Source organism: Anabas testudineus, chromosome 15, assembly GCF_900324465.2.
Source record: "Anabas testudineus chromosome 15, fAnaTes1.2, whole genome shotgun sequence".
In the NCBI taxonomy this organism is placed as follows: domain Eukaryota; kingdom Metazoa; phylum Chordata; class Actinopteri; order Anabantiformes; family Anabantidae; genus Anabas; species Anabas testudineus.
Window position 1 is genome coordinate 7,980,069 of NC_046624.1, and position 25,888 is coordinate 8,005,956.

At 42.1% G+C, this 25,888-nt stretch overlaps 1 protein-coding gene across 1 annotated transcript; it reads left to right on the forward strand.

Annotated features, from left to right (window-relative positions):
• The first annotated feature begins 11,209 nt into the window (after positions 1 to 11,209).
• kcnk12 (potassium channel, subfamily K, member 12) lies at positions 11,210 to 24,692 on the forward strand. Its single transcript, XM_026356263.1, has 2 exons — positions 11,210 to 11,549; positions 23,800 to 24,692. Exons 1-2 carry the CDS (start codon positions 11,210 to 11,212, stop codon positions 24,690 to 24,692), a joined length of 1,233 nt encoding a protein of 410 aa, XP_026212048.1.
• The last annotated feature ends 1,196 nt before the right edge of the window (positions 24,693 to 25,888 follow it).

The window sequence follows — 25,888 nt, forward strand, 5'->3', positions numbered from 1 at the left end:
AGGGTAACATGAAATATAATAGCCCCTCTAAACTGCCCCCTTTAATTTCAGAATATTAAACCTGCTATAGAAATAGAAAGTCACAGAGTGCAACCAAGTAAGTGTAAGATATAAAACACATTTTTCTCAGGTTTATTTTCTGCTGCAGAGAAGATGAACAGCCCATGGTGTGAACTCGGTTGGTACAGTCTTTGCGAAGCTTGGAACGTTTGTTTTTATACAAACTCACAATTACTTACAAATGTTGGAGGTGAGGATTAGTTTCACAAAAACAAGCTCTGTGCGTCACAAATGTTTATTGTTTAACTGGTGATCTATGGTGGAGGCCCTGCGCTTTGCTGGACCATATAAGTATTTTATCACTATATATCTAAAAATAGAAAGTCTGTATTTTTCCTCTTCATCTGAGTCATAATGTCCTTGGATAATATAATGAAAACTGTAACAGACACGCTGATAGAAAAGATCGCACTGTGGGCGTGAGTCATGGTTTCAATATGTGGTATTTTCCTTCCTTTGGCATCTAGCCATGTGCACACTCTGACTCAGACTTTGCTGTCTAGTGGAGAAATAATATAAGATATGCATACATTTTGGATCCCAAACACATTTCAATGAAGCCTGAAACAAAGATGAGATTTGCATTTTTTGCCGTTCTGGCACTGAGGCTTGCAAGACAGCAGGGCTTTTGAGCTATGGTGGGTGGCCGCAAAAGTGAGCACGAACATTGGGTGGTTAATGGCACAGTGATGGGAGCTCCCCTGAAATCAAACAGATGTTTATCAAAACAGGGCAATCGTCTGCCGCATACCAGCTAGGACTTCATATTAGCGACTTGGTTTCATAATGCAGTACATCTAACCTCTCGTATTTGTAACATATGTGCTGTAGCTGCTGTTTACACTGTTTACAAGATGTTCAGACAAAAAGAGCGCTATCACCGCTGAAAGCTTAAGACCATGGGTACCAGTTGATTGTGCGTGATCATCTTCAACAGACTGAAAATGCTTGCTCCTTGCTCTTTGAAACAACAGATGAGAAACCCTTCAGACCACAGGCTTCATTTAGTAGCTCATCTGGACCTTGGCCTCACATGATTATCATTTCACTTAATTTATATAAAGGCTAAAGCTGAACACTGAAAACAAACATTACTTTTAGCCAGGTGTACCTAAAACAATGTAAATGACTGCATAATGATGTATAATTTCTTAACGTAACCCTACTGATTTTTATTAGCACCTGTATTCATCCTACTGTGATAAATAAAATATGTTTCTGTGAGGCTATAAGTGTATATAACAACTGTTTTGGACACTGAATGACGATAAATGACTGCTACACTGACAAACCCTTGCCCCTTTCCTATCTCCCATGGTGTCATCATCTGGTTGTTTTGCGCCTCCTGTCACAGTGAGGCCGTGCCAGCTTTCACAGGCAGTTCCTGGGCATGTACTCATATGGGGACACGCATTTTTAAAGCTAAGAGCAAAAATCATTTTTTTGCAAAAAAAAAACGGATGTTGCCTTCCAAAGCTGAACGTGTTCTGATAAAATACCAACATTAGTTCTAAAAATCATATGTAATTTTTGAAACATGGCTGATTATTGTGTATTGTTTAATGCTCTTCAATTAAATATTTTTAAGGGGTTCTTATTACCTGCACCTGAGTCAGTGTCTGACATATTTTAATGATAAATCTGTGATGATTTCTATGATTATTATGATTTCTATGATGTATTTTTATTGTTGCTGCTTGTTGTTGATGTCACTTGCTGTAGGGCAGAACCACTAGATGGGGCTACCCTTGTATTGCACTACAACCACCTCACAGCTCTGGAAAAAGGCTTTGTGTCAAAGTCCATAATATGAGAGGAGAAACAGACTGAGAGAGAACTCAGCCCTGCTGTTTCATTACACTGGCCTTATCTGGAACGGGCAATGATAATTAATTGTAGCCCAAAGAGATGGCATTACCATTTATTGTCTCTTTGAGGGAGTAATGTCAGGCTCTGCTAAACAGACACATTACCCTACTGTCACAAAGTTGACAGCATGCGGCAGCATTAAGAAGACTAAAACAGAATATTTAATGGAGCAAGTTAAATTGCCAGCTGCTTCTGAACTGCCATGCTGTCAGAGTAACTGCAGTTTAAGTGGACCACAGTCGATGCTTGATATATTTTAGTTGTGTTAGTAGTTAGTTATTCTGCACACATACTGCACTTTTCATTTTTATACTACATTTGTGTGTGTGTCTTGATGAATTTGTTAGTCTAACCTGATATTGCTTTGTGTTTTTGATTTGATCAGCTGCTGGAACCTGTTCAAAATAGTAAACAAGCAGGCTACAGTGCACTAATTAATATTAATTATCAATGACTGTGTTCTTTTTAAATGTTCTAGTACTGTGAGGACTAGTAGTAAGTCATCACAGTGTGACAGTGAGAATTTTTGCAGCTCATGCTGAACAGAGAAAACCCGCTGGCTTGGTCTCAGCCTGCCTGGCAGCTTTTATCTTCTTTTGGTTCCAATATATTCCCAGGTCTCATTGATCACATTGGTGAATGCAAAATGCAGTAATAGCAAAGGGAAATGACGGCCAAGATAAAAAAACATAAGAATCAAATTCAACAGGAATTAGCAAAAAACAGCTTCTACGGGCTACTACAGCCAGAGGGCTGGTATACAGTGTTCTGCATACTGGGGATCTAATTAGGGAATTGGGAGATGATTTGCAGGTGGGTGTGCAGATAAGGTGATGGAAAGGCTGGAACACGCCAAGGACTAATGACTACAAATAGGGAATGACATGAGAGGTTAAAGCACTATATACATTTTGAAATAAAAAACATGTTTCCTTTTTACAAAATAAAAACTATGAGCTAATAAATTAGTAAGCAATAAAATACACTCAGCTATACTTCTCCTGAAGCCATGTACCAATAATTTATAGTAGATAGCACTACTAAACTTTGAATAGAGTTTTCTAACAGCATAATTGACTCACTTTGTTGAGTTTTGCAATTACTATTATTATGCAGTTACCACTTTTGGACACCGCTCAGCAAACATTGCAAAGTTTAATGACTGAACACGGAGCAAAAGATCCAGAAAAGGTTGTAATTGGCTTTCGTCATGACAAACAACACCACAGTAACCAGACGAGTAGCCGCACGAGCCACTGAACACGTCAGCAAGGAATTTACTGACAAACAACAGATTACCATCACATACATTGGAGCTGCCTTCAGTGTGACAAATCAAATTAAATCAAATGAATGCATGCTTCTAGTGTGATGACGACTGGTGTTGCACTGAGAAAAGAAAGATTAGTTCTTTATTCACTTATACAGTTCATTTTATTTGTGACTCTACCAGCTTGAAATGGACTCTTATATTCTGCAAACTGGCCGAATAACTCCTGAGAACATTATGTAGATTTCGGCTCTTGGAGTAATCTCATAAACATGGAACGCTCTCTGAAAGTTTGACTCGTTTATGAAGTTTCTCCACCCAGTAACTTTCCACACATTGTCACATTTTCTGCATGGAGAATAGACATCAACAGAATGTAACAAGCTGGAGTTTCTTGTGGTCATGAATACTGGTCCCAAACATCAAGCTGTTAAGCTGTTAAATTGCAGACTCCCTCAGAAATAGATGCCATTACAAAGCACCCCCCCCCCCCCCCCCCCACACACACACACACACACACACACTCCCCCCACCCCCTCAGCTGGGGATTCACACACATTCGCCCTGAGTACGAAAATGTGTGTTTCAGTTGTTTCCTCGGTCAGTACAGTATATCATAACCTTCTTTATAATTGCTATGGGAATGAGGAATGGATTTCACTTTGAAGGTATTGACTCCTGTGTCACAATTTGCTTTGCTCGCATTTCACTATGACACGTGTTGAAAGAAGAAAATAAGAAAAATGAACATTTCAACACAAAAAACGGATGATGATTCACATGTACTGGCAATTGTTTAGGCGTGTGTGTGTGTGATTGCACCAGGGGAGTGACTGTTTGTGTTTATCTGATGAGAATAATGGTGTTCATTACAAAAACTCCAGCTGTTAAAAATTCTGCATCTTGACAGGAGCGGAATACACCTGGATGAACATGTTTTATGTAGCAAGAATAATCTTTCCAGAAGGCTGCACTGGTCCCAGTGTTATCATCTGTTTAGCAGCTGGATTTTTATGCCTCTCTGTGGTCAGAGCCTTGGACACAGTGTTTACAGAGACATGGACACCGTGGTACATAACTCATCCACAAAATTCAGCAGTGCTACATCTACATATTTGCCATGAAAGGGGATAAATACTAAAGAAAGAAGGGAAATCACTGCAGTGCTATTGCACAGGAAACACTATTTCTGCTGAAAACACTGAAAATATCAAGTAATGTATAAAGATGTAAGAATATAACCTACATTCTATATTTAAAGTCTGGTATTTATGATGGATTTTATTAGCACTAGACATTACATGCATCACATTTACATCTTAAAACATGTTGGAGGAGTCTGCTATCCTCTTTATGGACTGAAATGACGCACAGCATCTTCTGGATGTGCACAGGCAGTATTCGTTTTTTAATTTCATCTGTGAAATCAGCCTCAACATACATACCCTATTACAGGCTTTTAAAATTGAAAGTAGGGCAACTGATGAAACAAAGACGTACTGAAATATTAAGCATTACAACTTTAATGCAAGTAAAACTTACATAAAATGCAATTCAGTGATTGAATTGGAGGAATCTTTGTTTGTCTGTGTGTGGTGAGGATGTTCTTGTTTGAGTCATGCATTGTGTAGATATGGACTTCATTAATGCAGTATCTTTCAATTTAAGTACGCGGACACAAAAAGAAATTGCTGGGTATGGACATGAAAAAGGAAGAATCAGTGTTGCGTAATAAGTGATAAGCATAAACTTGTCACTTATCTTCGTGAATCCCATCAAATGAGCTCCAATTAGCCTCCACGCTGACATGAGTGTGCGTCTAATTAGATACACTTTCATGTTTTTGCAATGCTACAAGGCATCTGCCGCCACAGATAGTGGCTCATCAATGCGATTAGACAAACATCACTGTTTCCTATTAAAACGTCTCCAATGTGTCCTCACTGTTGCCCCCATTGTCACAGTGCAACCTTGAATAGGGTTTGATAAAGCCGACCTGAGAGAACAGCTGCACGTCTGGCCACACAATGCAGACAGGGAAAGTTTGCTTTCAGTGTGAGGGGTTATCTATCTTTCCCCTCATCACCATGCCAGTGGTAATAAAATGCTGCTTTGTGGCAGAGGATAAAAGCAGCCCTGCTGGTAACTGTGATTCCTCCCCCTCGGAGCTAGTGGAGGCGGGACTGAGACAGAGAAGCCATTATAGAAGAAAGGAACACTAATCTGATCATGTCTTATGGGGGTGAATGTGGGATCAGTCAGCAGTGCTTCAATCTTTAACCTTTTGCCTTGGAGCAAACGTAAATTTCCCATTTGTTCTGTTTTTGCATCAGACGATATCTGCACATTTCGGGTCGTCTTCTAGCGTCTGCGTTATCATGATAACTGCTTCATTCACCTGACCGCAGAAAATCACATGTTTTAGATCCATGAGTGCAAGCTCATAAAGTGAATTGCACAGAGACAGAGTCTCTATGAGTGGAACTGGCTGTAATTCATCTTATCTAAATTGACGCCAATACTGCTCTGAGATCCCAGTCCATGTTTAACAGTGTCGTTTCTGTTTTACAAAATAGAATTCCTCACTTTGAGATTTTAATTTTCAAGTTGTATTTCAATTCAATTTCACAACAAACACAAAAGATATTACAGCAAGCTAATGCTGGTGTTTATTTCCTGTTTCACTGGTGTATTCCTGTGGTGGAAACATTTATTTTGAGACATGTGGGTGTGAGAAACAGTAGTCACACATCACAAGGCCGTGACCTACAGGAGGCTGGATCTATAGCATCTGTATAAGAAAAACATCAACACATGGTTTCATAAAAACTTCCCACTGAGATTTGGAAACCATTATTATAAACAGAATTATGGAGCTGCACCAGGTTTGCACAATCTGCTGACTGAGGTGCGTATAAGAATGCAGCAAACCTTATCAAATCACCTTGACAGCACTTTTCCCGTTTCCCAACAGCACACAGAAACACACTGTGTGATTCCGTGAACACCACATAACTCCCACTCAATGTCCAGTTTGTGATGAAATATTAAACACAGAGATAAATGGGAAGAGTGTTCCTGTAACCAGTCACAATAGGTTGGTCTACACTGGAGATCAAACTTAGACAACAACCTACAATTCCCTTAATAGACACCTTATACTTAACTTATTATTATAAGTGCCACAGACAAACATAAGGATGTGAAATGTAACTTTTCTGACATGTTTGATTTATCACAAAGCTCTGGGTTTGGAGTAAAACTACTAGACCGTGACAACTGCTGCTTCAGGGGATTCACAGCACCCAGGGATGCAGCCCGTGGGATGTAAAGACGTCCAATCAGCCTTTCCCCAGTAATTAACAGACCCTCGCCACATCTCAGACTGTCGTTTCTCATAAGTTGAGTCGCTGTGTGTGCGGCAGTCTTTAAGGAATAAAGACAATTTGAAAAGAAAACATTGCAGTGCCTCGTGGTGCTCTGTCAAGCATTCACTTCTTCTAATTAGACTCACTTAATTCATCAACACATGATGCAGTTATAAGTTAAACACGACAACACGCATGTCGAATTAAAAAAGTCAACAGCATTGCAGCAGACAGTGCATGTTTCAGGAAGATAAGCATCCAAAGCAGGCTTATGCCCTCATACACATTATCTTCCCATTCTGAAGTGGTGTTTGATAAAACGATTATGACTATGTCAAAGAACTGGCAACACACTGAGGGAAATGCCCCTGAGATGCTCCAAAGTCTGCTTCCGTCCCGGCTTGTGCCATTTAGCTTGTCGGAAACTTATGATGTGTTCGTTTGTAATTCCTCTTCCTCTGGCTGCCCTTGAGAGCTGCAAGCTGCTGAGAAGGTGAGTGGATTTGAAAGGTGTAATATCACAGGAGAGCCTCAGCAAACTTCCATCACCCAGAGCTTTTAGTGTGGACCACCTCCAGGTTTTGACTGAACTGTTGTCGTGAGTGTCTCTCCCAGAGAAATGTGCTCAACACAAGAGGATCCTCTCGAAAAGGCCACAATTTAGAGGACACGCAATCCAAAAAGTTGGTCTCACTTTACTGAATGACTGTTGCATAAAAGCATTAAGTAGTTTGGAGGATAACGCACATCCAGGAGATGCGTGTGGATGTGTAGAAAGGTGAGACAAACCATTACACAATCCCCTCTCAAAATGTGATGTAATTCTTCTTAAGATGGCAACGCTTGGGTGATGTTTCCACTGAGATATCACAGTCAAAGCATCACATTTTCAAAGACACATGGGCGCCAAAAAGAAATCTGTTGAGTGGAAAATCATATACTGAGGGAGCAGCCAGGCGGAGATAGCTGCTTAGCTAAATGTAATTTAGGCTCCACAACTGATTGAACCACCTTAAACCTGAACCTGAATCCCTACCAAATAATTTACCTTGCAGGATTTTCTCACAGAACTATTGTCGTTGGACTGTAAATCTAATTGGATTCCTTCTTGGCGGGAAGAGAGGGACAGCGGCTTTCATTTTAAGCTAATGCCCCCCCCCCCCCCCCCCGCCCTTAATGCAAAATCACACAAGCACCTAAGAAGTTGTGGAACTGACGTGCACTGATTGACTTGCACTTTTGTCAGCGCTCGAGTCAGAGATTATACACGACAACCTATGACTCACAATGGGAGACCAGTCAGCAGCCGCTTAAACCGTACGTGCATTTAGCATATGATTGAATTTTAAGGATTCTCATTTAAAGACATAATTGTGCTTTTAAAGCTGCAGGGATACAGAAGATCCACTGTATTGTGAGTTCAGCACTGCGGACAGAGACAGTGGGTGAAGAGGGACGGAGCCTGGAACCTTCCCGGCTTGATCTCTGTGCTTTGTTTGCTTTACATTGCTTTTTTATTTGCTTTTCACGATGTGATTTATTCCTGTTCCTACACGACTACGGGCACAAGTTTAAATATATTGACCTTTGGCACAGTGCGCAGATGTCAATCACACTGAAGTCCCCACGGAAAGTGACGTTTCAGATCGCAGCTGTGAATCGATATGCTCTCACTACATGCCTTTTTTTTTATATACCTCTACATTACCCTTAGATGTCACAACTTGTGGGAACGCATTAGATCACATTCACCCATTAAGCGATTCTACGTGGAGTGTTTTGAAAATGACAAGATGATTGATTTCGCCATATGTTCTCAATCACTGGGAGCAGCTCTCGCTCAGCGGGGTGAGAGAAAATCCCTCGTTTGCTTCCCACTCCATTTCATCTCTTACTTTAAGTGGGTGTGTGTCCCTTGCCTCCATTTCACACGTAGCTCACGCTGCTGTGAGAGAGGCTGCTGCATTGAAAGTCAGCATTTCAAAGGGGAATGTGGCACACAAGTTGAATTCCTGAGAAGTATTAAGACGTCGTTTAATGTTCAAATAGCTTCAAAGATATGAAATGACTTCTGAAAGAAGAAAAAACTATTATTCTTATTAAAAAATACAAAGTTTAATTACTAAACAATATAACACCCAGCTTATACCCAGGGGCGTCCTGGTTAATGTTAAAGCAGAAGTCAAATAGGCTTGTTTTAGTAGATTCAAACCTCTAATGCCTCATTACATAAAAGTGTCTTTTTAGTTTAACAAATAATAACGACAAACTTAAAGGCTACACAACATGTCAGCAGTGACAACGACAAATGAAAATAATGTCTAAGCTGTGTAAACAAATAGACCTAGAATTAGTTTCTGCTTCAGCTGTGCTGGTTTCCTCCCACAGTCGGGAAAGTAGAGAAGTAGCCTGGAGGTATGAGTGAATGTCTGTAATGTACGTCTGAAAGGCTCTAATGACTTCCCTGCCCTCCACCCAGTGCATTCTGGGATAGTCTGCGGGTACCCCATGACCCTTAAAAGAAATGAGTGGGTGGCGAATGGAACAGACAGGGAAAATGTTTGTGTTGTGTAAGTCTTCAGGTACAGAGTATGGGAAGAAAAAGCGCCGTGCAGCTATAATTAAGTAAATGGGCAGACGTGACTTTTCACTCGCGTCATCTTCTGTTGCATAGCTCTCCTGTGCTTTCTTACGTTTCGAGGCAGTGATTGGAATTGACACGGACAGACTGTGTGCTGAGATGACTGTGCCCTCGTTCTGCAGGCTGCCTTGATATTTGTAAGCCAATTAGCCAGATTAGAAAGCATAATCAATACAGCCACCTTATGCGGGCTGTCTTCTCATTAGCCAAACAATACTCCCTGTCACAGCCACGTGTGTTTTACACACACTTTGGGGCCCCTGAGTTCCTCTTTTCTTAAGGCTGACTGCTAAGTGTGTTTTTTAATTAATTAATTTTTTATATCGAGTAAACATCTGAACACTGTAGATGTGTTTTTATGGCAGAGAATCACTTCTTCCACTTCAGTTGGATAACATGTCTTTTTATAGCATTAGTCAATTTCACAGGTATTTATATGGACCAGCAGCTCCAGGTCATCATGGATTTTATCGACTCTCCTCTGCGAGGCCACAAACCTAAAAGGATATTGCTCTTTCTTTTTTTTCTGAGCAGTAATTTGAACCTCATTGTGTATCTTGTAAAAGTTCACTCAGCCATGTCCTATTGTTTTGACAGTTGTCATTAGGCAGCACTGCTGTATAATGGACCAGCCTCACGATGCCTTTTGGTATAAGCACACAGCTCATGGCAAACATCTTGATCTTTAACTCCTCTCTAGGGTCATGCAGAGTATGTTGTTATTCATTTAAACCAGGGGACAGCAGGGTGAGACACTTTCTTCACGTCCTTGGACACACACACACACACACACACACACACACACACACACACACACACACACACTGTACACATCTTCAGCTTTTATTAACCGACAAACTAATGTTCATTAAAATGGAAATGATTGCAAAGATAAATCCATTGGTGTGCCTTTCCGGATTTTTCCAATTTTCCTCATCCTGTCAACTAAAACCTTGTTTCTCACGTTGTTACATCTGGCATCATAATGCAATATGAATAATTCAGCTCATTCCAGCTGCAGCCATTCTGCTGCATAATGGCAGTGTGACTTTTAACACTTTTAGTACTACTTTAAAACTCTTGTAGGCTACTTAAGAGAGAGAAGGCGAGGCTTTGGTTTAACATTGGTGTGTTTTTTAGCCGAGTCTGGCTCCTTGTTGATTTTTTTTTTAAGCAGCTTATTTCTGGAGTGCACCTTTATTGCTGCGTTTGTGCCTACGTTGCAGAAAGTGAGTAACAGTGTCCAGTGAGAGTATCCTCTGTGCGCATGGCACAAGGTAACACGGCTGCACTCAAGTGGAAATGTAAATCCTGTTATCTCAGGACTACCTCTGCTAAGGACGCAGGAAGGGGGGGGTACTGCTTTTTTCCTCTGCCATGCAGTGGTCTTTACAGCAACCAGTGCTCTCCCGGTATGCAGTGATAGGATGCAACGTCCACATGAAGCTGCGGCTCCACACTTCTCCAGAGCCAGCACGCCTGCTCGTAGGCGACTCTAAGGGGGTTTTCCTCAAAGACCTAATGTAAGTTGCGGGATTTCGAGCGTCATTGTGGTTTTATGTACAGAAACATTTTGGTGCAGGGGACCCAGAGGATACTACTACTACTGCTGCTGCTTGCCTTTGCACAGAGAAGCGCGTCCAGTTGGATTTAAGCTGCAGTCCACTTCACACCAACTGCATTGTCACAAGTGTGAGAAAGAAAAAAAAAAATCCTATCTGTTATGAAACCATGCGCTGGAGGATTTTCTTCTGAACTCTCTGGTGGATTTACACACTGATACCCACAAGTGGTGCGTCTGGTCCGGCTTTCAGCTGCAGATGACAACACTTCCTCAGCTACAATGAGACAACGTGGTGGGTTCACTACAGGAGCTGTTGCCTGTAGGAGTGCAGTGAGAGGACAGGACGGGGACTTCCAGGGGACACCTGCACAGGAGTGAATGCCGCCTCCGATGTGGAGTTTGTCGCTGTCCGACGCGCGAGTGGTGCTGAAATTTGGATGATGCCTGGCCACCGCCTGCAGGGCTGCCGCTCCCTGCACTTCAACGAGGACAACGGCCGCTTCTTGCTGCTCGCCATCCTCATCATACTGTACCTGCTGTGCGGCGCTGCGGTCTTCTCGGCCATAGAGAGGCCGTCGGAGCTGCGGGCTCACGGCCGCTGGAACGGGACGCTCCTCAACTTCAGCGAGACCTTCAACATCAGCCTGCAGGACCTGAACTCCTTCCTGCGGGAATACGAGGCTGCGATCGCCGCCGGGATCCGGGCTGATGCTCTCAGGCCAAGATGGGATTTTACAGGGGCTTTTTATTTTGTTGGAACTGTGGTGTCAACTATAGGTGGGTGATGTCTGCAGCATGCACTCATTTTTCTCATCTTTGGTTTATTGGTGGCCGAAGTTGTGCGTATAAAACATCCACAAATGCATTGTAATCAGCCTACACCATTATAAATGTATTTCTAAAAGTGTAAATAATGAGGACATTTGGGACCTCACACCTTGATAGTCACAGTCAAGACAAAGAAGTTGAGAATTGATTAATATGAATCATATCATCAGTCAGTCAAAGGCACTGGCTGCTTCCCTTCCACTGGCTTACATACAGAATATCAGATTAACATTTTTGTTTTTTCCACTCATGTGTTTCATATTGGCTGTGAGGGATTTTGGCAATGAAGGCGACATCTGACTCGCCTGCCATTTGGAACGGCACAGTCATGCCTTGCTATAGGACAGCACCCATGGGTGCAGTCTTTTTTTTTCTTCTTCTTCTTCTTCTTCTTCTTCTTTTTTTGCCACATTTCCATTCAAACCAACAGGAATGTCAATGAGAGGCTCCCGTCTGCTCCCCCTCATTTAACATTTACTCGTGCAATAGGTCAGAAAAGAGCAAGTGTCCCTCGCAGGGCAGCCGGAGGGCCAGCGGTGTGGTGTACTGCATGCCTGATGCAGCTCCAGAGCCCAGTTTAGCCCCTGCCCCTCCCTCAATGGAAGCTAAAGAGGAGCCACAGCGTGTTATGAGTGGGTGAGATGAGTAAATGACAAATGAACACACTTCAGGTGACGATTTGAGCTCAGAGCTGCAGCCTCTCTCTGACCTTGCCCTCAACCCTCAGCCCACAAACACACACACACACACATATTAATTAAAAAGCAAAGTTGGGGGAATGATTTGGTAAAACCGATGGTTCAGTGTGGCTACACAGGGAGGATTTGATCCACATGAGCAGAGAATGTGCCAGAACCTCATTTACTGTGAGGAGAGCTTCACTTGGCTCCTCCACCTTCTGCTCTCCTATACACAGTAAACACACCAATGCAGAACTCTTGGGAAGCGGAGCTCAGCCAGTCACAGGAGGGACCCACAGCAGCTGTGTTTGTGTACATGTCTGAGGCAGGTTGAACTCCTTTGTGCTGGAGTTGTCACGCAGCGGCACAGTCTTCCCCCCCGACAAGCAGATCACATAAACTGAATCAGCAGCTTGGGGAAATAAAGGAGGGGGGGGGGGGGGGGAAATAGCGATGCGATTCTCTCTCCAGTATTTGTCTTTTCATGTGCCTCCATGGATTTCTGTCTGGATTTCCATGTTGCTTTGATCTCCACCCCCCACCCACCCCACCCTACCCCTCTGGCTTGTGTGCTACTTTTTCTGCATGTTTGTGAGACAGTGATATAAAAGGGATTCAGGGGCCTCCCCGCACAATTCAGAGCGGCATCCCTCTGCGTGCTCCACACACTCCTCCCAAACACTTCTCACCTCTGTCTCTGCTGTGGCACAGGCTTCAAATCAGCGGTGACACTCTGCTCTCCTTGATGTGCGCTTTGAAGAATGAAAGTGAAGCTGTGGCCACTTGATGCAGTTGTTTACCCTGAGTTTTGGCCCACGGTCTGCGGCCACTTGTGTTGTGTTGATTACACACATGCAGCACTTTATAAAATATCATCCAAACATTTGTTGAATTTCCTATTTTACAGTTGCTGCACCACAGATAATTGAAGCTAATTTAGCTTGTTCGTCTTGTTGACGCTGTTTGTTTTTGGTGTCATTGCTTCATGTTGCCTTGCCCTACATATTCATACACACCTTTCCTTTCCTATTTGCACGTTCACTAAAGAGGCCACCACAGTCTGCTCTGTAAACAGAATCTGTATTAATATCCAAAGTTATTTATAAAGCTCAAAGCTGATTGACAGCTGACGACTGCCAATTAGGACATCTCTCTGTAGCTGTCAGTGGGACTGTAACTCTCAGTGTAAGTTGCTGCAGTGATGTTTTGCAGAAATACTTGTGTCACTACTGCGGACAGCTTACAGGGGGAATACTTGTCTTAAACTGAAGGGTACTTAGTGGTGGCTTTTAACTTGTTAAGATTGAATGGGACAAGGGAGTTGGTCGCCAGTTAGTTGTTCAGTAGGTTTCCACATAATATTCAGCCGCGGGTTTGGATCGTGTTGTGGGAGATTTGTTTCTGGGGATAGACTCGGTCCTGCCTCTTCTTGCCCCCGGCAGCCACTGCAGCTTCTTTTCTCCATCCCACTTACATCCTCCCACTCAGAGACGCCACAAAGACGGATGAGGCAAACATGAGAGTTTAACAAAAGACCTTCATGCAGTTTTTCAGCGAGGCCTGAGTAAAGATCGGTGTAGTCTATAACTTGCAAAACAAGGAGACATGTCAGGGGTGGACAGAGTTAGGAGAAGACAAAATCCTGCTAAACTCTGGCTACTTACATGAATGTGCTGCAGCACAGTGGTTGAAACAAAGAAGGCTCATTAAGATGCTGTTTTTGACTTGTAATGTATTAGATTACATCTCGTCAAAACTCATCTTAAAGCTGCACCAGTCAATATTTCTGCATTCTGCAATTTAACCTCTTACAGCAGGACAATTTAATTTTACAACATATCATTCTAGTGTTTGGGTTCAGTCTCTCCTTTCATAAGATGCTTAAAAATTGCTGTACACTATCTGACCAGGAGCCAGAGGCAAACAACAAACAAATTTAGTCACTAGCTGGCAACATGAAGACTTTGGCAGCACTTCTGAATTTGAAGTACAATACATAATGTACAGTATATTACAACACTATAGTGCCTCTGGACAGTCAGCTAAACTTTTAACAGTCAAAATCCATAGTTTGCCCAACTTTGCAGATTTGGACTTTGTGTTTTAGCCCAGCTGTGTTGGAGATATCAAGTTCATGTGCCAAATTTGATTTCATTTTATAGCTCCTACATCAGGCAAATCTCCCATTTGAACATTAGGCAAAGATGCATCGTTCTGCCAAATGAAATGAAACTCAACACTATGGAGTGTCTGACAAACAGATGTTACACATTCAGCAGAGAAACTGCAGATTCCCGTTAATGAGCGCTGGATCTTCCACTGGAAACGCCTGGAGATGAGATGCGTCTAATTGGTTATGTTTATATAAACGGATCAATGTGGATCACACAAAGTCAGTGAGCACAACAAGTACGCTGTAAATGAACGTTGCATGTTGTTCACTCATGGCAGCTACAAGCTTACTGTGTCATGATGATGAGGAGTGGTTTAGAAAAATGATTCTCATGTTCTTTTGTGTTAGTAAACAATCAGATCTAATCGTTTAGTGGGCGGTTTCCTCTTTGCCTTCTTGTGCCTGTTTAAAATAGGCCGAGCCTCATTGAGGCATACTTGTAAGGTTTGTGCGACTATTACACGCCTGTCTGCTCAGGGCCCCAACTCACTGGTAGAGACGTGCACACCAAATTTGTTCTCTACCCCGTACTGCACTCTGTAAATCACACATCTCCGAGGTTACAAGACAATGTCACCTCTTACTAGTGGAGCGTGCATTCGGCATTTAAGCAGTGGGAAATGTCACATGATAGGGTGTGTGGGTCTCCTGAAGGCAGCCTGTGTTTTTGCTTTGATGTTGTGTTCTTATTTAGATTAACTGCTTGCGCTGCGTCGCTGGGACAAAACCATCTGTGTTGTTGTTGTTGCTGTTTGTGTACGTCGTGAATGTGCTTTCAGGAGGTGGGTGGGAAAAGTGTGCAATCTGTGGAAGCAGATTCATCATAGCATGGTGATATTTCAGACTTGTTCCTGCCTGCTGTCTCTCACTTCAACACTGTTGCTAGTCTGTCCCAGACTAGTGTCGGCTTCTGTCTAACATCAATCTCGCGTCTAACTGCTTCCCTTTACTGCTCATAACTATCACGGTACATTCGTATTCGCTTATTTTTTGATCTCCTGAAGACTTCACACAGCCTATTTCGGCTGAACAACATTGCATTTGAGTTACAAAATAGAAGCCGGTCAGGTTGCACATGGCGTAATGAGATGAAGATCACTTTACAGGCCCATTTGAAGTTGGTCAATACTCGCTATTCTCTAACTTGTCTCTGCCACCATCTTTCCACCGCTCTCTCCTCTTTAGACCTCCTGGGCTGCTCTGTGAAATCACAGAGTCAGAGGAAATGTCACTGTTAAAAATGGAAAACGGAGAGCCTTCAGTCACATGAAAGGCACTAGGGGTCTCTTTAGATTGTGTTCAGCCTCGAAGCTCAGCACAAACACTGTGCTCCCCAAAGAGCGAGTGGAGCCAAATTGAACCATTACTGCAGAGAAGGTCCATAAGAGTGTGTCTGAATTAATTGAGTGGCTGCTATTATCTGCCTTAAAGCTGCGCTCACACATTATGATTGTTTTCATCTTTGATCTCATTGTTTGGGTTTATGCCCCACAGCTTTACTGTTTCGGTTCACTCTCATCCACCCATGTCACTACTGCTGCAGGCAGGTAAAAGCTCTAATTAACACCACCTACCCCGCACCAAACCAAACAGCTGACATGCAACATGGTTATTGACTAACTGTTGAATATAATGGAGCATTCAATGTGTAATATATGATTATACTCAACAAATACTGCTATAAGATGCTCACAGTGACAAAGCTAGAAAGCTGATGTTAAGCAAATATGAGATTTACCATGTTCACTATCTCAGTTTTCATATGTAAAACTCACAGTGATGCTAGAGGAAGGAAGGAAACCAAAAAGATCAAAAGACCAAATGACGAACACTCCAATACCTGCAATACTATGCTATATTCTAGGTATGGCTAGACATTAAAAGTGCTGTAAGTTACTTAATCTGGACAAATTAGATAGTAATTGGTAAATGAATGTGTGGTTATGCATATGCAGTAATATCATTATATTTATATGATCTTTTTCAGATAATACACAGCTGCTAGAAAAACATTTTGTTCCTCCATCTCTGTCCTTGTTCCAGATCCTCTCTATAGTGGGACGTTCTGCTGTGGAGGAGAACTCTCTCTGTACGAGTGTGTGTGTGTGTGTGTGTGTGTGTGTGTGTGTACATGTGGGGCAAACCTCCTGAGGAGCACCGGCTGCAATAAATCCCCATCTTTGTTAACAGCACTGTACAGGATAGCTGTACACACCAGTGCACTCTGTCACAGTGACTCATAAATCTACCCTGACTTGCTAAGAATGTACTTGACTCCATCCACTAACTCACAGGCTCAAATCATCGCGGCCATGTGATAAGATCATTTTAGAGGACACAGCAGATTTGCTCGGCTTCCTCCCGCCTGAAACTGATTAGCATTTCACTGATTCTGCTTTTTGCACCAGCAAGACAAACACAGGATAAACTCTGGGTGCTCTTTGCACTCTGCAGTCCTCCGACCTGCTTCCTATCGAGTCAGAAACAGCCAGTTTTAAACTTCATTCTGATATTAATATTTTGATTATCATCAATTTCACTGACAACCTGATTTGCTCTGGTGCTGATGTCAATGCTGACTTGCAGCTATGAGAGTTTAAATTTTCCTCATAAGCAGAAAAGTCTCTCTCTTGAAACTTCTGGATGGTTGGCAACCTTTGATGCGTTCAAATTCGACCGCAGTAGCAAAGTGTGTCACGACGTTGCAAAAAGCCTCCGTAGCAATTCCACTTATGACATTTGTCTGCATCTTGGGGTCATGTATGTTATTAGATATCAGTGTTAATAAACAAGTTGGCAGCCGTCCCTCTTTCTGTCGTTGCGTCATCTTGTGAAAGATGTGCTGCTTGGGTGGAAGGAGAGAGACAGGAGGACATGCTGCGATGGTGAATCTTTCAAATGGCTCAACACAAACAACTCTCTTAAAAGGAAAACTGTTAAATTGAATGTCAGATTTCAGGTGAATCAAATTTCTCTCAATGAGAAAGAACCCCAAACTTTCCTTCCTAAGGTCGGTTAATATGATCAGATTGCAAGGTGAAGTACAGTCATGCCTGGAGCTAAACATGGGCCAGGTGCCAGCAGGAGTCATGACTATTGCATATTACATATCTGCTTTGGAGAGAAATGTTTGCAATTCAAACACTAGAGCGGATTGAAAACACCGTAGGGAACAGCGCGAGCCACTCAGGTCGAATTTGACCATATGATCTGTTTGAATGACAGGAAACGGAGCTCTTCAGCTTTTTTGATCTAAGGTTCTTTCAGTAAATCAACATTGGCCATGGTGCAGCTCAGACAGGCTGACTGGAGCTTATCTGCCTTACCCCAAACATCTCTTAACTAATAGGGCACATTTAAGTCAGCACAGGACTTTAAATTATTCATGTTACAGACAGACGTCTCTAATATTCAGCCTATTTGCACTTGGACATTTCATTTGGCACTGATTTTCATAATGAAAGAATTATTATCCTTTTAAAAGCTCTGTGATTACACATACTGTAGCTGAACGTGTGGCATATATTTTGTCTTAATGTCAGTATTTGCTACTTCCAGGCTCAGCAGCCTCTGGCAAAGACTTCGCAGACTCATAGTGGGCATTTTGGTTAGTAGAAAGTAAAAAAAAAAATCATTTAATTTTGAGCAGCAGAGCATTACTTCATCATTCCTGTGGGGCAGCTTGCTGTGCTTTCTCTATGTATGATTCAGGATCATTATTGCAGCTGTCAGTAACTTAACAATCCCTGACAGGAATCAAGTTTTTGCACAAACTTAAATTTCAGGGACTTGTGCTTTCACATTAGCAGGGATGAAAATCCATTACATCAAAAGACTGCCAGAACTGCAAGGATTCATTTCCTGCTGGCATCTGATCTGAATGTTTCTGTGTGATGTGTCCAAATTTGAAGAAGCTCTGTGCTGAACCATTAATGTAGCATTACCATGATGCTGTAATATCTGTTACTCTGAATACGAAGGCTTATCACACCAGTCGGAGTCTGATAGCTTGTCAAAAGCTCTACCTGAACAGGTGTGTTTACTTTGGGGGATAATACACGAGGGCTTTATGTAGCTAAGCTTTTATTCAAACACTGACTGTGCACACAGTTGAAGATAATAGGAGATACAAGGACGTAGAGTTTTAAATCAATCAGGGAGAATCTATTAATCTGATGAGAGAATGACTCCTCGTTCACACGAACGAAGAAAATCTGTGTTACTGTTTGGACGTGAGGAAGCATTCGTCTTAATCTGAACCCTGCTAGTTTAAGCCCTGTCTCCCCTGTTTGTGAAAATGCACTGTACCAGACTTCATGTAAAATTCGCACGGAAGAATGAACAAAACTGAACAAATGTTGGCGCCGATCCACAGTCAATGCAGCATTTTCCTTAACAGTAAATCAATACAAACAACAGTGGAGTCATCAATTGTCCTTGCTCTCTCTGCAAGTGAATTAAATACTGAGATGTTATTTAAAACTCCAGACTCGATGGAGGAGCCAAACAAATCACAAAATCTCACAAGTAATGCTCATTATTCATAGTGAATGTGTGTGTTACCTCCTACTGTACACACACTGTACTTCTATTACAGCGCGTGTACCTTTAAGCTCATGTTACTCATGTGAATCAAATTGACCATCTTATTACTCACGTGTTTCATTATGAACACTTCAGTTCATTAATTGTAATTATTGCACACGTGGAGCTTAAAGCACTCATTACCACTGATCTGACGTGCAGAACAAATACCATTAATCTATTGCCTGTAGTGTGTGTGGTTGAGGTGGGCGTGAAATTCAGAGCTATATTGTTTTGGTTCAAGGCCCCACAGAAAGACACTGTACAATGTAGGATGTGTGGACTTTTGATTATTCTATTACTATGGTGTAATTTGTGCATGCAGTGTGCAGATCTTAAACTAAACATGTCATGTGTGCGACCTGTTGTAAAACTGGGAGCCTAGTGTGACTGTTCCTATTATTATCTAGTCCGCGAGTGACCCTGGCAGCTCCTCAGCAGATGGTGTGGTGATCATGTCTCAGGTCTGGCCATGTTGCTGCTTCCTCAGGCCTCTGTCCTTTCTGCAGACCCCCACCAAGGCGCCCCATGACTAATGATTTCCTGTTCGTCACAGAAACACAGTCATCAGAGAGACGGGCATGCGTGGCTTTCTCTTCTGCTGTTCCTATCAGGCCAATTTAAGACTATTCCCACTAGTGGGATGCAGTTGGTTGGACGGGGAGCTTGTTTTTAAGCTCATTAATTGGGGACATGGGGAGGCAATAGGAGGCAGAGATTTGATTTTTGGCCTGAAAAATTGTCAGATAATGAATCTTTGGGCCAATTTTCAGGCCAACAGGGAGTTGTGTGGAAGGATGTTGACCTTCCAACTCAATAGTGCTTAGAGAGACAAGTGAATGTACAGTACATGTCCATCATTTAACCATGGAAACATGGCCATATGTGCTTTTACTTACCCTTTATTCTCACCGGGGTATCCATTAGGAGCTTTGGTTCACTGTAATTGGCTAAATTGTATTGTGCTTCTGTATTGTGTACTTCTTCAGCTGTTGTCAATTAAATCTGACTATCCTGATATTCCCGCAATTATAAGCTGAACTCGCTCACACTGATTTGCAGTGCAGACTTTCTTTAACATTAGACTGAAATGTACTTGGCTTTCTGATGGTTGGCCTTTTGGGGCCATTTATTAAAATGAATCAATGTGCCTTTTTCAGGATACTTTGTGCTGTATTAGGTGTCAAGTGGGCAAATACTTCACAAGCTTTAAAGCAGCACTCTGAAATCTGCAATAACTCTAACTACGAGTGCGAACTATTAAAAGAAATACATTTTAAGCATAATTTTTTTAATTAACATGGAAATAATGTATCCTATTTGCCATTAAGTAATTTGGTTAAACTGGGATTTTGATAAATAATTATTGTTCCATTTGAAAACATCACAACCAAGTTATTCTATTCACATGTATCATCTGTGGTTTTGCATTACAGACTTCAATGACACATTATGTCTAAATAACGACATTGAGCCACACCGTTGCACTTAATGATGTGTTTCTTTCTTTACGATGAACGTGGGGCTCAGTTTATCAGTCACTCCCATACAATACAATATGTACTCCATTCTGTAAGAACTAATGTCCCACAGTTTTTTATTTTAAATATGCCAAAACCATTTTGCAACAGGAATTTCACAGATTATCACCTTTTAATGATCATTTCAATGACAATTGTTAACATACAGTTGCTTATTTACACATCAAGCAGATACAAAGTCTGCCGAGCAGGTAGTGCACAGGACATAGGCTGGACTAGTTTTGCATGCTGTGCCAGCTGTGGGGAAAAACACTCAACACACAAAGACAATGTGGAGAGTGAACTAAAACAATTTAGATTATTGCAGCTTCGAAAAAATGTACGTCCTCGGTAGGAACTTATGGGCTTAGTGCTGAGTGACACAGAGAAGCAAGGGAAATACTCCTGTAACACACTGTTGATTTTAGTTTTCTAATGGGATTTGCTGACAATAACAAAAACACATTCTTTAACCTCAAGCAGCATTTCCACTGCTGATACACTACTACTATTGTACAATGATCATATTTTCTATTGCCTCATTTTTTCAATAGACAAGCTCCTAAAGAACACTGCACACTTCTCTTTTACTCAGAGTAAATATTGATGGTCGGTTGCTGTTTAGAGGACTGTTGAAATGCCGAGCATTCATGAAACCCATCAATACTTCTATCAATAACACAGCAATCTGTGCTATTTGTATAAGTCCCAACTTTACTACATGACTTGAGGAGATACTGTAATTTGTTATTGGGCTGTAATGTGAGCTGCTGTCATTTAAACTTGACCACTGGGGATAAAGCACTACAGTAAATACAGCACTTCATTTTCAACCCCATCCCAATTTCCCATTCAATCAGCATTATGACTGAATGTCAAAGCTGTCAAATTGCAGTTAATGAGTACTAATGGCATCATTTCCATCGTTTTCTTTCTGGTTGAATGTATAATTACATGTGCAAGCAGCATTAGAGCATAACATCAATTCAGTGCTAACCATGTTTTATTTTTTAACAAATATTCTACCATGGCTCTCACTGAATTGGATTAGCACACATATGATTTCCTGCCTTATCAAGTTCTGTTGAATTCAATGACTTGTTGGCTCGGACAGAATGAAAGATTAAGTGTTCACTGAGGTCAGCAGCGGGATCAGTGGTCTGCACGGGTGACTTCAGTTGTAACCTTTAATTAAGTTTGGTGTAAATGAACGCAATTTCGCAAATAAAGTCACCAAGTGTTCGGTTTTAACTGCACTTTATTTGTTTTTTATCATTTCTCCGTTGTCTTAATACATCTTGACACAATAGTGTGGAGTAATGCCTCCAAAACCCGACACTGAATCGATGGCTGGTGCCTTTTCCGCTCTTTGGTAATTTACTTGGTAATGAGAGATGGTGCGGAAGACTGTCTCTGCATGCGCTGAGGAGATGTAATCGGTTTTCCCTGTGATTTAGCTGGGTTAGAGAGACTTGGGCTGCTAATTAATTAATTAAAACGCTTAAATAGGATTTCACTGAAGGGCTCAGTTTGGGTAATCGCTGCCTCATTGTCTATGACTGAACTTTGTCTTTATCTTTGATGGAACCAGGTCATTCAATGTCTGGTGTGATGTTTAAAACCTACAAAAGTTTATCTTTGTGTGTGTGTGTAAGGGCACAGGGTGTATGAACATGTGTGGTTTTATTCCCTCACGTCCCCATAAAACAATGTGTATCAATCAGCGTTGATCTAAATGGCCTGGCATGTCAACAGCAAACCCGTACAAGAGTGGTTTTCAGTGCGAGCGATAAGGTCAAAAAAGCCATTTTGGATATCATAAAGGAAGTATTGTCTAGATACTGATGTCATTTATTACCTGACACGGATGGTTATAGACGGTTTGGTGGAATAGGGAGGAAAGTGCAGCCCTAATGCTCAGCGAAGACCGAAATGGAGGAGAGCCATGATGGAAAAATCAATTAACCTTGGGCTGGAAGTGAACTGGTTGATCTTTCAGCACGGTTTTTATTTGTTGACAAATATACCATCTGTTGTACATGACATTGTGTGGGTGTGTGTTTAAGTGCGTGTGCGCTCACATTGGCCCTGGGATAGAAGTATGGGCACTCTGTGTGTGCACACAAATAAACACACAGGTACAGTAGGTACATGAAAATCTAATTTGAGTATATGATAATATATTGTGATTATTCTATTACTATAATATGACCAATATTTATAAAACACAGTTGCCTGATTTTCCTCAGGAAAGGAGGAGGCTCGCTGTTCTGATTAATGTCTCAAAAACTGCTTTAACACCGCCACTTTAATCTATATCTAACCTTTTTTTTTAACCAGGTAAATCCCATGGAGATTGCAAAAACTCACTTCAGTCCTCACACACTAGTCACAGGTTGTAATTAGGGTGGGGTGGGGGGGTAGCTTACTAATAATATAACATTAACACTGCCGCCAAAATGTACCACTTTGGTGGCAGTGACAGCTTTCTCGCTGTTAAAGCGCTGAAAGAATTAACAACATTAACTTGGCCTTTTAAGAAACAATAGCGTTCTCATCAGCAAATGTTAACATCAAAGCTGGTCCGCAGCTGCACTTGTGACTCTCCTTGAGATTGAGAAGTGCTGCTTCAACATGCAGCAGGATCCATAAACAACCTCTCCTCTTCTCTCCTCTCCTCTCATCCTCAGCTTGAACACTCAGCGTAATTGACTTAGAAATCAGAAAATAGCAGGAAGCCAAACTATACAGCTGAGATAAATATATTCAGAAGGCTTACCTAAGCGTATTCCTTCTGCATCCATCCACCTCCCAATATAACCCCTATGTCCTTGATTTTTGCAGCCCCACTGACAGTAAACATTTAGTAAACACTGCATATAATCATACTGTATGCTGTATGTACAGTATTGTGGCAAAATACAGTTTATATAAAACATGTAACATCACAGTAAAAGTGTCACTTTTCTTTTTCTCCTACTTCTTTCTTTAACACACACCTTCATTTGTACTAAAAAAAAGCATCCATTCATCCATTATCCTAACCACTCGTCCTCTCAAGGGTCGCGGGATCCAGCTGTCATTGGATAAGAGACAGGGTACACCCTGGACAGGGCGCTAGTCTATCACAGTGCTGACATAAACACACCTATACCCACTTGTATTCACACCTATGGACAAGTTTAGTCACCTTTTAACCTAACTGCTTGTCTCTGGATGATTCCTCTCTTCTGTCTTTGCAGGTTTTGGGATGACAACACCAGTGACAGTTGCAGGTAAGGTGTTCCTGATCTTTTACGGGCTCCTGGGCTGTGCTGCCACCATCCTCTTCTTTAACCTCTTCCTGGAGCGCATCATAACACTCCTGGCAGTGGTGATGAAAGCTGTGAGGGAGCGGCGAATCAGGAACAGCGGTCTTCTTCCGCCAGGCATTTGCCATGACTTCTCTGCCTATTCCCTCCCAGGCTGGAAGCCCTCGGTGTACCACGTGATGCTGATTCTCGGCCTGTCAGCCATCACTATATCCTGCTGTGCATCAGCCATGTACACCCCTGTGGAGGGCTGGGCATACTTAGACTCGCTCTACTTCTGCTTTGTCACATTCAGCACCATTGGTTTTGGGGACTTTGTCAGCAGCCAGAGTGCAGCTTATGAATACCAAAGCCTTTACAGGGTGGCCAACTTCCTCTTTATACTAATGGGTGTGTGCTGCATCTACTCACTGTTCAATGTAATATCTATCGTCATCAAGCAGGTGCTCAACTGGATGCTGGAGAAAATGAGCTGTTTGTTTTGCCAGCGCTGCAATAAAGCTAGCGCCTTACTTGGCAGACGCAATGCCATCCGCCCAGGTTCCAAGGGACGCCAGGGTCGGTTTGGCCAGCCATCCGAGTCAGATGGACCCTGTGACAGTGACACTGAAGGACGCAGACTATCAGGGGAGATGATCTCTATGAAAGACCTGGCAGCCTCTAACAAGGTGTCGTTGGCCATCATGCAAAAGCAGCTGTCCGAGTCAGCCAATGGATATCCCAGGACAGTCTGCGGCAGCTCACGCCATAATGGTTTCTCTGGGGGGGTCGGGGCCCTCGGTATCATGAACAACAGGCTGGCAGAGACAAGTAACTCAAGATAGAGAACACAGTGAGACGGGATGCAAAAGACGGGAACTCCCTATTCTAACATTGTGTGACAAACTCTGAGCTTGATCGCCATACAAACACAAGGCTCTTGAGGTGGACAGACAACTACTAACTTGTTATGCATGATACATACGACAATGTCACTTATTTGGACACTTTTGGTTGGAGCCACAAGCCTGTGTTAACAATATAGGTCATGATGGAGATGGGCTAAGTGATGATTTGAATGTGATGGCACAAAAAAACTTGTTTGAACTGCATTCAACAAGATATAGTTGACCTGGACGTGTGGACACCACTCATCAACTAAACCATAAACCAACCCAGAACAAACCACTCAAAGTCTTTTGAATATCAGTGTTAGTCTGCAGAGGAAGTTTTCAATTCAATATGTCAGGCTGCTACGACTGTAATGTTGCGCTGTAAAGGAGCCAAGGGAAGCATACAGCACTCTTTGTTGTTTGGGGGCTTTGCCAGTTTATTTGAATGTACATACTGAATGCTGATATAAACAAAAAAAAAGTGTAATCACAGAATGATATAGCACACACTGATCTATGCATTATACTTCTCATGCATTTTTGCACCATTTCTACACCTACTATTGATTGTGCAAAGCCCATTCTTTCTTGACACGGGTCAAGTTTTACCCTCAGGCAATTGATTTAATATCTGAGGGCAAACATGGCCGCGATGTAGCTGATTTTGACAGGGCTGCAGAGAGGGGGTGGTTTCACAGTGCGCCACACTAACAAGCTACAAAGAGTTATTTCCTATTTCTCGAGATGGAGAAAGGGGTAGAGTGGAAGAATGAAAATGCATTCTCGTGAGAGAGGAACCGGTCTCCTTATCACCTCAGAACATGCTTCAGCGGCCAAAGACTTTGACTTGAAGGGTAAAAGAAGGAACCATCCAGCTGTTTCTCTTCTTTCTCAAGCTTACAGCTGTCTGCGAGGGACATAAATGATAAAGGCCCGCAATGTATTGACTAGTCTTTGAACGCAGACCGAATGTAGACTTAAGCATTTGTAAAACAGAATAAATTACAAGTATGTTTATGGGCTTTGGAAGTTAAATATGAGGGAGTGGAGAGATGTAAAGAGGGAGGCCAAATGGATGTTTTTTATTTATTTATTTTTTGTCCTCTAGACGCATTATGTTAAATGATGCAGACTGAAATAAGCCAGGT

What these genes read in the sequence shown, in the direction of transcription:
- kcnk12 (XM_026356263.1), top strand. Translation starts at nt 11,210, where the DNA reads ATGATGCCTGGCCACCGCCTGCAGGGCTGCCGCTCCCTGCACTTCAAC. An exon ending in AACTGTGGTGTCAACTATAG is followed by an intron (nt 11,550 to 23,799) that starts GTGGGTGATGTC and finishes CTGTCTTTGCAG; the next exon opens with GTTTTGGGATGACAACACCA.